At 37.5% G+C, this 15,600-nt stretch overlaps 1 protein-coding gene across 1 annotated transcript in view; it reads left to right on the top strand.

Annotated features, from left to right (window-relative positions):
* The window catches only part of RIT2 (Ras like without CAAX 2), a gene marked incomplete at both ends in the record, with an annotated part of 197,494 nt that overhangs the window by 80,786 nt on the left and 101,108 nt on the right, over positions 1-15,600 (top strand). Inside the window, one exon of the mRNA XM_084278323.1 lies at positions 5,029-5,102. Coding sequence (XP_084134449.1) covers positions 5,029-5,102 — 74 coding nt within the window. The remainder of the gene's footprint in view (positions 1-5,028; positions 5,103-15,600) is intronic.

Raw genomic sequence — 15,600 nt, 5'->3', positions numbered from 1 at the left:
CTCAATGTTAAAAATATAGTTATTATCTAATGTCTAATTATTATTCTTGTCTCTTTTTCATACCTTATCTTAATACTTCACTGAAATGGCAGCCAGAGTTTAGTCTTTTAATAAATGTCAGTCCTTAGAGCTATAATGTGATATCCACCTATATGTGTCCTAGAATCTCCCAATTAACTTTAAAGACATGATGTTAGTATTATAAATTCATTAGGTGAAAGAAAATAAAATATTGTAAATAGTTCAAATATTCCAGACAACATTTGTAATACTATGAATAAGACAGTGAGTTTGCTACTGCTCCTCATGAAGTCTTTTCTGCTTTGCTTTATATGCTCTCAGATGCTATTTCAGTGGAATGTCTTTACTTCTGCTTTTCTCTCTTCACATGTAAACATGTTCCTCTAAGATCTCAGTGCTTTTTTACTTCACGTGCCCGTAATGTGTCCTGGACTAAAAAGACTGACCACATAATAGACCATTCTGAAACCCTTTAGGAAGTATGCAAAGACTCCAGGCTTTCTTCTTAGTGTTAGAGCTACTAATACAACAAAAATATGTTAACTGGGTTCAACACACAGACACATCCAACTCCTGAGTTGTCGGAGGTTGTTTCTTTTAAGGTTAATGCCTTTGCCTCATAATCCAAACCCAAAAAGTTGTTTATCTATGTAACCCCTCACCCAGCTCTAGTTCCATTAGTTCCTGTGATGAAAACAACGTTTAAAAGTATTAATTGTAGACCAAATCTAAATGGTACAGTTCTTCCACTGTTAAGTTTGTCTTCTTGGTCCACATGACATGAGATGAGAAACATGGTTTTAAATTTACCTCCTACACTGGAAACAAATATGGTTGTAGTAGTTCAGTTGTTGTGGGTTGACCCTGACTGAAGGCTAGGTACCCACCAAAGCTCTGTCATGGGTTGAGATAAGGACAGGGAGAGATCACTCACCAATTAATACCACAGGCAAAACAGACTGAATTAAGAAAAACAAACAAACAACTAATTTATTACCAAGAAAACAGAGTAGATTAATGAGAAATAAAAGCAAATCTTAAAACACATCTCCTCACCCATCCCTTCTTTCCGGGTTCAACTTCACTCCTGTACTCTTCATTTCTTCCTTCCCAGCTGCAGAAGGAGACAGGGCATGAGGGTTGTGGTCAGTACAGGTCTCTGCTGCTCCTTCCTCCTTAGAGGAGGATGTCTCACACTCTGCCCCTGGTCCAGCGTTGCATCGCTCCCATGGTAGCCAGTCCTCCATATACTTCTACAACATGAGTCCTTCCCATGAGGCAGTTCGTCTACCTCAGCCTGCCCCCTGTGCCTGGAGCACTTTCTGACACTCCTGCACTAACCCTGGTGTCTGCAAAGTTTTTTGCATCTTCTCACTCCCTACCCTGGCTGTAAAAAATGCTGTTTGTCTTTTTCCCCTTCTTAACTATGTTATCCTGGAGGTGCTATCACCATTGCTGATGTGCTCAGTCTTGGCCAGAGGTAGGTCCATCTTGGAGCTGTTTGGTTTTCGCTCAATCAGACAAGATTCTGGCAGCTTCTCATAGAAACCACCTCTGTAGCCCCACCCCGACTACTAAAACCTTGCCATGCAGACCCAATAAACTAGTAGGTAAGTAAATACATAGAGCGAATGTAAAGAGCATAGCTCACAAATCTGGTTGTGCTTGATCGTAAAGAAGCTCCTAAGTCATAAATAGGTGCTATGTTCTGATCTCTCTTACTAGTGTGCCAGTTCAAGGTAACACATCCTTTAATAAGTGTGGACTTTAGGAATTACTCTTAAATAAGTGCCATAAGAAAAGTAGGCATTAAATGTCCCATCTATTTTCCATTCAGATACAGATTTGACAATACCACTATCTATCACACCAATTGAGGATATTTTAAAGATTTTATAAATTATATGCTTTATCCTTCTTTTTGCTTGTATTTCCATATTACAAATGTAAGTAGTATCTTCTTCCCATTTTATCTCTACATTTCATAGTGCAAAGGCAGATCCTAAAAATAAATAAAGAAAGAAAATTTTAAAAAATCTTCCAAATACAGGTGCTTAGAAAACTATCTAGATTCATGTGCTTAGGCAATGTTCAACAAAATAACTTTCATTACCACCAACAGAATACGTTAGCTTCTTAGTAATGAAAACAGGGAAGTGATTTTGACACATATTTGTGGAGTGTTTAAAGGTCATTATTTTGAGAAAACAAATTATATACAATAATAAATTAGTTGGCACATCTCATGTTATCTTTTCAAAATAAAATATTACAAACATAGCCTTACTCTAGTTTTTAATAGTTAAAATTTTATGGATTACAGTGGCACAGTGCATCTGGAATAAATCAGCAGGGTATTAGACACAGACATCTTAAATTTACTTACTGAAAGCTGTGACATGCTCAGATGCCAGTGGGTCTTCTAGTTATAACTTACTTCTAATTCATTTCCTTCACAAATAAGACAAGATTTATCTGGGTTCCAGCTTCATTTTTGTTCAAGTCGAATTTCAGGATGTACATGTCCCTGCATTGACTGTTTTAAAGCTCCTGCATTAACACTCACATTGGTCTAAGTGAAGAGAGAAGTAGGACAAGCACATTGTCTTTAGAGTATCCAGCTGCGGAGCCAAGAGTGCAAGTTAACTTCATGCAAGTCATATGTTAGTCATGTCTGCATGAATGTAATGAAAAGGACCTGGGGGTTGACATTAGCCTGAACATGAGCTAGAAGTGTGCCCAGGTGGTTAAGAAGTAAAGTGGCATCCTTGCCTATATCACAAATAGTGTAGTCAGAAGGACCAGGGAGGTGTACTCAGTTCTGGTGAGGTCACACCTTGCATACTGGGTTCAGGTTTGGGTCCCTCACTACATGAAAGCCATGAAGGCCCTGGAGTGAGTCCAGAGGAGGACAACGAGGCTGGTGAAGGAGCTGGAACACAAGTCTAGTGAGGAGTGGCTGAAGGAACTGGGACTGTTGTATCTGGAGGAGTCTCAGGTGAGACTTCATTGCTGTCTACAAATACCTGAAAGGGAGCTGTGGTGAGCAGGGTTCAGGCTCCTCTCACAGATAACTAGACATAGAACAAGAGGGAATGGCTGCAACGTGGTACCAGGAGAGGTTCAAGCTAGAAATTAGGAGAAGTTTCTTCTCAGAAAGAGAAGGCATTGGAATGGGTTGTGCAGGGTGGTGCTGGAGTTACTGACCCTCGAGGTGTTTAAGAAAAGGTTGGAAGAGGTACTTAGGGACATGGTTTAGTTAGTAATATAGGTGGTAGGGGGACATTTGTACTAGATTATATAGAGGTTTTTTTGAACCTTAATGATTCTATGATTCTATGATAATGCAAATGGGCACCCACCTGAATAGCTATATATTAATACTACTTTATAGTATTTATAACAGTATATGAATGAAATAACATATTTTACATTATTCTCTTTTTTTTTCCACTTGTAGCTAAGAAAAAAATTCAAAAAAATAATTTCTACTGCACTTGTCATTCCAATGGCATAATAGATTACTTAAACTGTAAATGATATGTATGGCCCCTCTTTGGCATGGAGCTTCTTATTCAGCAGTACCGAGAAAGATGTATTGACTGAAACACATTCCGGCTGATAATACTCTGGCACTCCACAAGGCAATGTATCATAGAATTACTTAAGCCTCTGAGTCATTCTAATATCGATGGGATCAGGTATTTGTTTAAAGTAAGGCATGAGCCTAAGTATTTTGCTGAACTGAAGCATAAAAGAAGCAGAGTCACAGAAATTGCTGTCTGTGAGTATGTCATTAAAGATAGCTTGCCAATGACTGCGCTGTAGAGGGCCAAGTTCAGGATGTTTTGGTTTTTTTTTTTTTTTCTGTTGTGTAGGTAGAAAGCATGTATTACCATGATTTTGTGAAGTGTCATATGATAAAAAATAAAATAAATAAATATAAGGACCAAAATTGGAATGTCCTGAGAATTCCAACTATGTACAATATAATACCAATAGTATCTCAATAGTTACTGAGAGCTTATTCCTGAGGGTCTCTACAGCCAGAGCGTGCAGGATTCAGTCTCTGGATAGTGCCAGGCATATGCTTACTATGGTAAATGACACTTCTCAGATACATTAAATGCACTTGCTTCACGCTTCACCACACACCTAAAGCATAACATCAGTTACCAAAACCACTCAGGCTGCTATACATTATGGTTTAATTAAACAACATAGATAATTTTCAAGACTCTTTCAAGTCGAAATATGGGCTGATACCTAAGCTCTGTTTAACCTTAGGAATAAAGTGCAGTTGTTAGGAGGGAAATGAAATTGAAATGTGAGGAAAATAATTTATGCAAATAGGAGTTCACCTTTTTTTGCTTTTCTCCTTCCACATTTAGGTTGACTAAATCATGAGCTAAGGGCGCAGTCCACCAAAAGCAGTTTTATTCCTCCTCCATCTCCTGCCATGATGAGTGTGAGGACTCTGCTTACAGAATTTATTTTTTAAAATCCATTTGCATTCTCTCCAGAGATATACGGAGGTCTAGTTAATTGCTCTGACATATCTGAGCCAGAGGCCCCTCCAACTGCAGGAAGACTTTCCCAGTAATTTAGACAATCTTTAGCTTGAAACTATTTGCAGGAAAAGCTCTGTGGAACTGTGTGGTAAGTAAAAAGCACTCTGCTGCACAGCACCAGTACAACACCTCTGAAACTTTGTGATTTAAACACTACCTGTGGTCTGTGTTACCCTTTTAAAGAGAGGCAAATTTACCTATTTAATATTTTACAGTAGTGCAATAGAAAAGACTAGGTGACTACCTGTTGCTAATACTTTGCAGTAATGGTAGGACTGGGGAGAAAAAGAAAAACCAGTCTTGTTGGCTTGAAAGAAAACAAAGTTAGGTAAGACGGAACAGCTTTTGAAAAGCCTAATCTGAACTTGCAGAACTGTTTAATTTTCCATTCTTTGAGCCACTCCTATGCTTAGTCATTCTATACTGTGTTTTTCAGAGGACGCCTACAAAACTCAAGTTCGAATTGATGATGAACCAGCCTATTTGGACATTCTAGACACTGCTGGACAGGTGAGTAGTTTCCCTCTGTGAACCATTCAATCAGAGGTAAACCCAAACATTTTAAGATATTTAACCTCAAATATATGTCACAGAGCTACATACAAGGTTCCCTACTCAAACATAAAGGGACCAGTGACAGAATCACATTGAGGAATTAAGAAAGATTAAAGGAGTGATTCAGTTCTATTCTCTAACTTTAAAATCTGACCAGAAGATATGAACAGATTGAATTAAGTAGAAGATAAAACTCAGTTTGTTTCTTTTTCTCTTCTATGCAGTAATGTCCGTTAGAGTCATGGAATGAATAAAGGTTGTTTGCTTGTCTTTTGTGTTTACCATCCCTGATTTTCTATATATTACAGGAAACTTCTGATCTACTTGTACACCTGTGATTTCTTACCATTATTTTCCTCCTCATATTACATTTAAACATCAAATACTGACCCAAAAGGAAAAGATCTTAATGGCAAAGGTAACAGACATCAAATACTGACCCAAAAGGAAAAGATCTTAATGGCAAAGGTAACAGACACACACTGTACTTATAATGAGTGTGCACACATGTGAACATCTGTCAGGGAATTAAGTTTCACAGGCAGTAAGGCAAAATAAGGGGTTAAATGAAATAATTTCTTCTACCTGACTCAGTTCATCCCCTTTGCATCTCAAAATGCTCTTTATTCTTTAATCAAAATGTTGCTGCTGGTTGATCTTTTCCTGAGGAATGTGTCAAGCTCTATTTGAAGGTTTTGATAGCTTCAGGATGTGCACCTTCCACAGGAATGAGTCAGACAACAAGGACAGTAGATCCTTAAAACAAACAAGTAAACTAAAAAGATTTAAGAAGTATAAACCTGAGAACCCTGACCTCAGCTTCCCAAATGTCTGAATGCACTTTAGCTGGGTACTGCGAATGGTGGGAAAGGCAGCCTGCTGCCAACAATTTGAATACCATCCAGTTATATAAGTTGAATGTAGTTCAGGGGGGTTGTGGCATGAGCTTTACATGTGAAAGAAATATAGGCCAGTTTCAAAGTGTATGCAACCCAGTTTCAGGAATCAAAAGATGCCCTGAATTATTCTTCTTCCTTGACCCAAAATCATACAGTCTCAGCAGTTAACCAGTGACTTGCTGCTGCGTCTCCTGTGCAAGTGTTTGATTCACCACAAAATTTAAGCTAAATTTCAAGGCATGTCTCCAAAGCTGTGAATTTAATTGACCTAGAATTTTTTTATTATAAAAAACCCAAAGAAGTTCCTTACACATAATAGACCTAGCATAGCTTCAGCAAGTAATTGGCTGAAGGAAAGATGGTGCATCACAGTTGCTACCCAGTATTTCTGAAAATAACTTTACTTCTGTTGGAGAAGAGGAAGCAACATTTTTGCTCACTCAGGTAGTCTGAGCTTAGCAACCTCAGCCCTATGTTGTCATTACTATACACTCACTAGGGGAATTATATCTCCAGTGGATTAGTCTTCACAAACTTTAGTGATAGGAAATTTGGTTTATCCCTTATTATTGTTGTTCACCACTTCTACTTCATTCTACCCCCAAATTAATGTTTTTCCTCTTTTTGCTAAAAAGTAAAATATTTTCTTACCCAGAACTGAAGAGAAATGATAATTCACAGTTTATATGTCCAGCTTTCTGTTAATGGAGAGAGTAAAAAAAAAATTATACAGGATTTCTTCATCTTCATAGGTGTATTCCTGATTTGCTCTAAGGGCTTTGAGAGAGTGAAGGAGTTAAATTCTGCAAACCATAAAAGAAAGAAAAGTAAACACAGAGCTCCTTGCACTGTGGTTCCACTAACAGACCTCTGCAGACATGATGAGATACCTGATCCCAAATTAGCATCAGTAATGCAAATGTTATTTATATAGAGGAAATAAGGCAACTTAAAATCAAAGCAAAGAAGGATGAATGAAACAAGAGTGGATAGTATGTCTTTAGTTTGAGCTGAGGAGTAGTATGTTTCAAAAAACATGAGAATTAATTTCCTTGACTTTGTGGGGTTTTTTTTCATTCATTTTTGTTACCAGAAACAAAAATGTTTTTGCAGTTGATTTAAAAAAAAAAAAAAGATAGAATCATGTATTGAGTGGTTTCTTCTCTTCCTAAGGCCCCACCAAAATAAAAGCCTCTATTTTTTTCTGTTTTTTTTTAATTTTATTTTTGATTAGAAAAAGAAGTTTTTTGAAACATTTTTTCATTTTCTGTCAGCTTCTTAAAAAAACTCAACAAAACAAACAACCAAACCCCACAACTTCAGTGTGATCTTCAATGTCTTTGAATTGCTTTTAGATTCAGAAAAAATGAGAAAATATCCCTCTATGCATTCACCTTCTAAGCAGATGAAAATATGTTTTTCCATCAAAACAAAGCTCATATTTCCCAGTCATATTTATGTTTTAGGAAAAATTCCCCACAAAACTATAAATTATTGACATGCTTTTTTTAATTTTTGATCATATAATAAAGCTACAACATAACTATTTTAATTGGGTGGATTTATTGCTAATATTATGAGTTTTAGCAAAAACTGACAATTCTGAGGTAAGAAAAGAAATAAGAATAAAGCAAACAGTGAAAACTAATGAGGTTAGTGGTGAAGCAAGACTGCAGCATTTTAAGTTTTGTTTCAAGAAGGAACCAAAATATACATAATACTATAGGTCCATGACATTTGATGTCCATGTAATGATATGTGAAAGGTTTTGGACCTTCTGCAACAGAGCAACACCACAGATTGTAGTGCCTGGGCATAGCAATTTCACCTCCAGATCCAAGTTGAATTGATATGGGAAGACCTCTGCTTTAAATCTCTCTGTTCTCACAGTGCAGACGGACATCACTGAAACATGTCCCAGTGTTGCTGTGTTAGGAAGGTCTTCCCACTTTCTTACACCCTTATTTTTCAGAAACTGTCCATTCTAAGCACTCTGGGTTTAGCTGCTTGTCTTTGCAGATGTCTTTGAATTTGTTGCCTCTCTATCTGCACTAACATCTCCAGAATAAATCAAGACCTAATTCAACTCCCCTTGAAGTCAACAGCTAAAATTGCCTCTTTCCTCACAGAGGGCTTAATGTTTTTCTCACTGAAATTCAAAGCAAAATCCTACTGTGACTTTGGTGACTCATGGTGAAAATCCAAAGCAGAGAGTTATGCTGGTGATGGTGTGCTCTGATGGTACCTAGGTGTGTTTTATGTTAAATCAGAGACTGTGTTACAGCTTCTAAATCATGTAGAGGGAGATCTCATTTCTCTCTGGGTGTCCTCGCAGTCATAAATACTTCATCACCAACTTTGAATAATTACATTAATCACTTCAGAAGATCAAAGAGCTAAAATTGTAATTCTTCCCTGTTTGGGAAACAGAAAAAGTCAATAAAGGAACTGTGCAAAGGTAATGCTTTTTCTTGCTGTTCTAGAGAATATTTCACCAATTATGCTTCTCTTTTCCCTGCTATACTTGTGCATTAATTGAACATTTCAACACTGACCAAATATTGTGCTTTATTAATAATTAATATAATTCTCTATTGTCAAGACCAGAGTAAAAAAAACCTGGTTTCATACCTGAACCTGAATGCAAGTATTTTCTATTTCAACTGATAGACACAGTTTGGGGAACCAAAACCAAAGATGGTGCTTCAGAAATATATTTCTGGTTCCCAACCAGAACCAGAAAGGAAGTTAAAAACCATTCAGCTTCAGAAGTTAAAAACCATTCAGCATCAAAAACACAAACGTGAATAAACTGTTAGTATTGCTCATCTAGTTATTGATCTTACTCTTCTCATGTGTATGTATAGACACAGGCAGCCCACAAAGTGGTGGAGTCTCCATGCCTGGAGGTATTTAAAAGATGTTGTATATGTGGTGTTAAAGGACATGGTTCAGTTGCAGATGGCAGTTGAGGGTAATGGTTGAACTTGATCATCTAAAGGGTTCCTTCCAACCAAGACAATTCTATAATTCCCTGATTCTAAGGTTATATAATTCAACACTGCTAAATACAGCACATTGCTCCTCTCAGAAAGCAGACTGATGTTCCATGAACTCAGGATGTATATTTTTTACATAATCAGTTGTCCTCTAGTGCTCTTCCAATATTGTATTTCCACTGAAGGTGCCATGAGAGGCACATTTTTAATGTATGTAGGTCCTGTGAAGTAGCTATGCTTTACTGAACTCAATGCCTCTGCATTTCAGCATTTGCTACACTTGTCATCGGGGTAGCCTGTCTTTGCTGACCACAATCAACTTCAGACAGAATAAGGTTACGTTTACCTCAGAGAATTTCAAGAGTAGGTATTGCTGATGTAGCTGCTCACAGCTGAATTGTCATAAACAGCACTTACTTGAGCAGTTCCTACCATAAGGCTTGAAAATGTGGCATGCATAATGGAGGAAAGGAACCAAAAAAAAATATGTTGGGTTTCTTTTTTTTCAGTGGCACAATGAATCTAGAATACTTGTATCCTCATCCTCCTATTTGCTGCTAGATTAAGGTATCAATGATGCCTTTGACTCTTCTTTTTCCAGAAGTTCGCTTAAACCAAAAGTTCGGGATTTGGTGCATCTACATTCCAATTTTTAAAACTGACAAAACAAACAAACAAACAAATAAAAACAATCTGATACTAAATGTTATATTGAGTTTTAGGAGGAATTATATTTAGTTAGCTTTTAGCCCTATAGACTAGCTGCAATTTGGCATGTGGAGTAAATAATAAAACCTTATCAAAAATCTGCAGGTGCAGACTATTATCACTAAAGATAGACTGATCTTCCTTGTTCAACCATGTTCATGGGACATTTTTTGAGTAACTCTCTTCTGAAATTCACCTTTGTGCCTCTCTCTATCTTTTTAGCTTGGGAAAGGTGTTAGAGGGGAGCCAGTCCTGGGATTTCCCTTTTCTTATCCAATGTGTCATAAACCTCATGTGCTTCAACTTATATTTGATTTAAACTATTTCACTTCCAGGAAAGTTATGGTTGCAATGAAACGACATTCAACCTCAAGTCCATTATTCTGTGTTCAGTTCCCTTCACAATTATTATCAGAGACTGACAACCCCCAACTGCTCCAAACCGCGCACAAAAAGCCTCCACACAGAGCTATAGAAGAAGCCTTCTGTTCACTCATTTACACTTTCTCACTGTCTCTTCTAACTTAAAAATATGTTGCTACTTCTGGAGCCCAGTTTGAATTCGTCCTTGTAGAGCATATACAGTAGTTATCACTCCTGCTGTATTTATAAGCTGTTGACTGACACAGGAGATTTCATTCTTGCCACAGCCTTCCTCCTGATGACACATTACCCAACCTCTGTTGGGTAATTAAAAGGGCATCATACAGAATTCCCTTCCCTGAAAAACAATCTGAGATGACCCTACGTAGAACAGGTAAACTTATTTCCAGACAAGCAGATATCCAGCAGGGAAATATCCAGAAAAATGGATTTCAGTAGTTGTCGACCAGACAGTACATTTCAAGATTATTGCACCAATTTCTTCTTGTTAAAACGTGAGCTTTTAATGATAAACTTAGTACACCAGTATATTTCCCAGGTGTGAGTCACAGACTAGAAAAATTGGCCTTAAAATGTGATGGCATGCCATTTCAGGGAGATTTTCCTTTGTCTGGAGTGGTGTGCACATGAATTCATTTCCAGGCAGACACTTTTCAACCTGACAACAACAGTGCGTTCTGTAGTGAAATCCATCTCTCAAATTGCTAGCAAATCACGGGACATGTTTATCCTGCCAACCTCCAGGACTATGATTTTTGTCCCCTGCTTCAATCTTTGAAGAGGAACCGTATTACTCCCAAGAGCTCTTCAGATAAACACTTTCTCAGACTAAACATTATAGTCCGATGACTCACTCAGGCTGTTAAGTGAGATCCTTCTGCTTATTATCTAAACATGCTGCTCTAATCCTAAATCAATGGAAGTCGAATTTCAAACTACACTTCTGCAGCTTATCTCAAGGAAATGTAAAATGCCTTTTCGGCAGTAATTATATTTTAATGGGCCTTTACAGCATGTTCTTTTAAAGGGAAAATAATTTTAGTGCACTTTCTGCTAGGTACTACAGTGAGTAAATGAAATCCATTTTATTTTTAAAGCATAGTGGTAGTGAACTAAGTAGCAGCCATTAACACAGTGTATTAGGTGAAGAACACTAGTTTTATTTTCCTTATGTTGTTGTTTCACGGGATGATGACACACTCAGAAAGTCAAACCATATCACTGAAAATGCAGTGGATTCTCAGGACCACCTCTCAAGATGTTCTGTACAGCTTGAGGCACAGGAGAAGTAAAATCTCTCCCATGACCAAGTAATCTTATTTGGGAATGAACAGATTTTGAAGAAATATTTATTTGGCAGAGACATTGAGTGAAAAAAATGGTTCCAGTAAATCATAGATGAAATTGTAGATCTGACTCACATTTCCTTCAGATTATGGCCAGTCTGTGCTTTGGCTTCAGTGGGAAAAGATCTAGGCATATACTGTCAAAAAAGTGTACATTAGTTTAGCAAGAACAGGCAACTAGCAACTAAGATTCCCAACTTCCTTTCCCATCCCTGTCAATGAATGAATCATGGTGCAATAAAGGATGAATCAGTTTGTATTTCTAGGTCTGCATTTATCTTTCTGACAAACAGGTTCAATAAAATGTTGTAGGGAGCAGGCATTTAGGGTGAACATCAGGGTTTATTGAGTCTAGCAATACTTATTTCCTGCCACTTGCTACCATTCCACTTCCGTAAAGTCAATGTTAATAGTTCCATATAGCAGGTGGAGGAATACTTTCCAATGTTGTCTGATTTTTTTTTTTTCAATATTTTTTTCCCCTTGAAAGTCTTTCTCTCCTGCTGCTCTTTGTCTTTCTTTAACTAAGAACTTAAAAAAAATAGAATACTGTTATACTGATGAATGATTTGTCTTCTTTTTAAAGTAAAATAACAACATTAGAAAGATAAAATACTTCATTGCAGCTTATGATAAAGCTAGCAACATGTCTTCTTCCTCTTTCCAGATGTTTCCTTGTAATATTTCCTTGTTTTGACTTGTGTGTGTGTTTGTCTGTTCTTATGTTCATTGTATAGAAAACACCTTTGTGCTTTATATAACAAAAATAAACTTCATTCAGGTCCTCCACAAGACTGTGATTATGTAAATTTACCTTTTTGTCTAAATTTACAAACCTTATCGTATACTTGTTCTTTCCACAATTAAATGGTACTCAAGCTCTTTGAGGCTACTTCCAGAATAACATTGAACATGTTTTAAGTGTGTCCTGATTTCCTTACATATCTGTGACTGTCCTAATCTAATCTCACCAGGATTTCCATTTTACTGAGGTTTGTTTAACAAAAGCTACTTGTTACTAAGCAGCTTTACACAGGCGGGCAGCTCCAGTTGGCAGAAAGGAGTTTTCTACCTGTACCAATTTTTACTAAATTCATATCAAAAAAGGTATTTCCCAGAGTGTAAACCTGGTTGATGTGCTGAGAAAACAAATGTGTAACAGCACCTCCTGTTGTTGCCATTTTTCAAGGGCATGTAATGGTAGGACAAGAGGTAATGGCTATAAACTGGAAGAGGGTAGATTTAGATTGGCTATTAGGAAGTTTTTCACTGTTGAGGTCGGTGAAACACTGACACAGGTTACCTAGGGAAGTGGTTGCTGCCCCCTCACTGTAAGTGGCTAGGTTGGATGGGTCTTTGAGCAATCTGGTCTAGTGGGAGGTGTCCCTGCCCATGGAAGGAGTTTGGAACTAGATGATTTCTAACATCCCTTCCAACCAAAACCATACTATGATTCTGTGACTGTATGATTTGATCTTACAAGAGAAGGCTCTTTTGCAAACTGCAGTGTAATGATTCTCAGAATAAGTGCATTATCCTAAAAAAATCATAAATTTCAAAACTTATTTGTCTTTTATGCTATTGGGTAGCTGCTGGATACTCTACCAATATCAGTGGTATTGTATCTAGATAAAACCAAAAGAAAACAGCAAAAATTTACATAGTCTAATCTGAATTATCCAAATCTTTGAATTGTAAAACGGCATGAGATATCTGGCAGGAAGAGACTTCCTAAAGATGTTGTTTTCATTTCACACTAGCAGGAGGGGGCTGGAAAAGCCTAAAACCAAAAGAGATCTTTTGCAGCTGATGTTCAAATAGTTTTTTGCCCCAGAACATGGAAAGAGCATCTGCCCCCTACAAATTAAAATAAAAAGCAAATAATAAGTAAACCTCAGTATTTTTTTTTTTATTCCATTGCCTGTCACTTATCATCTATCAAAATCTTTAAAATAGGAAGAGAAAAGATAAGGGAATTCCAAGCCATAGTTAATGAAACTATGGAGCATTTTTGTTTTAATATTGGATATATTTAAGATACATACTTTACTTTCTTCTACAGAAGCAAGCTTGCATAACTTGCCTAGATTTTTTTGCCTGCTTTTATTTTGTGCCTAATGGCTGAGAAGAATAAATTGTTGCCACGGGAGTTCCATGTCATTATCAGAGCAGCAGGATGCTGTGAAACAAACCATGCCAGGGACCAATCTTTCCTTTAAAAATACAAAACCCAAAAGCTTAGCAGTAGCTGCATCTGCTCTACTTGAGTAAGAAAACATATCTTCTCTGATTTACAGTGGGGTACCTGATGAACACCTTGAAGCAAGCTGAAGAAGTCATACTCCAATAACTTTCAGATTTGCAGATGTGCTGTGCCCTCATTTAAGACAGTCTTGGCAAATCTCAGAAGCAACTCAGCATCTTTCAGACTCTATTGATCTAATCTAGATAGCCCATGACTACAGTTTTGGATGTCTCTCTTTGTCCTCACAGGTTTTTTCTCAATAAATGAAAATTATACCTCTATCTTTTAGGCAGGGACAGAGGCTATGGATCTAAATTTGGAATTTGGTGTTATTTCCTCCGCCAGAAGTGGATTAGCTTCAATTAAACTATTCCTGTTTACTTTAAAGCCTGGATGTTGTAGTAATGTACCTAGGTCAGTTATGTTGAATGTATGAAGTGATGATCAACTCCACTAAATGTTAGACATTTTTTTGAATTATTAGACAAAAATTGGTCCCACTGAGCATGACATAGTGCAGGATAGCTCCATTTCATGTGGAGGCACCTTAGGGGTGGTTTGTGATCTTCCCACAGTTGAGGTGATGCATGTTCTTGTTCTTTCAGCTAAGGCTTTCTTCCCGCAAGTCCCCAGAAGGTCACTGGGAGTGACATTACACAACTCTATAGATGCCAACCCAGTTACTATCTCTGTGCACCTAACGTTACACAGTCCTTTTGTGTCACAGAGTCACGCCAGATTTTAATATTGTAAGCAGTAAAAAATCAGTACAGCTATAGTATTGCTATTTTGCATGCTTATTGACGATGATTTATGCAATCCCCAGGGAGCACATCCCTCAGATAAACACCGAGCTAAATTTCAGTGGCAGAAATGAGCACAGAATTGATTAAATGCTACAAAAGTCTAAAAGCTTGTTTGCCCCCTCTCCTTCCACCCTCCTTTTCAAATTCTTAGCTCAAATTATACCTGCGGTGAAGAGTAGAACACAGGGGAGGGGAGAGAAATACCTGTGTTGTGGAATTTTTAAGGTAAGCACACGTGTTATGGAAGTCATTGTGAGAGAATATATATGCAAGCCAGAATATCATTTGCAGTCATTTATCAGAGCGATGCAGTGTCTGACTCCATAGCCTCCTGCTTCACTTCTGCAAGGCTGCACAAGCCTCACCGGGGAAGATGGCAAGTCTGTAATCCCTATGCAAGCTGACAAGAGCTTGTTTGAATCCCTGGCGAGCCCTTGCTTGCAGCTGCAGTCATTACCTCTTCACTAGTGGGTTGTTGTCTTTTTTTTTTTTCCCTCTGCTGTTTACTAAAATGTAATTATCGAGCTATTAATTCTTTCCCTTTACCATTTATGATGCATTTGTGATAAAAGGTGAAAATTGGCTTTATTCTTTCTTGCATACCAATGAAGAGGGGGAAAAGTATTATACAGTGCATGATAAAACGAATGCAGTTGGGGGTTTTAGAGGTAGTTAACAAGGAAGATTGCTTCAGTGCCTGCGTTTAGGAGAAAATTACTAAGGTGTTTATCCCTAAGAGAGAAACCATTAGCATTAATATGAAAGAAAAAGACAGTTCTCTGAGTTAGGGAGTGTAGCACCGAGGCATTTTCACTGGCATTGTGGGGAAATGATACAGTGATTTCATCCATATTTTGGGGTGAATGAAAAGTAGATATGATCTCCTAGGCGATGGACTGCATACTTTCATTATTGCATACGACAAGCCATCTTTGGAAGAGCAAGATTAATAAAGTTAACAAAAGCACAGTTGCAGCAAACTGGCAAATATATTATCACCTAAAAGCAGGAGGGCAATTAGAGTGGGAACATCGGGAACATCGTGCAAAGAAGCTAGGAGGGAGGG

Source organism: Gallinula chloropus (genome assembly GCF_964237585.1).
Source record: "Gallinula chloropus genome assembly, chromosome: Z".
NCBI lineage: Eukaryota > Metazoa > Chordata > Aves > Gruiformes > Rallidae > Gallinula > Gallinula chloropus.
This window is presented reverse-complemented; position numbering and strand designations above follow the sequence as displayed.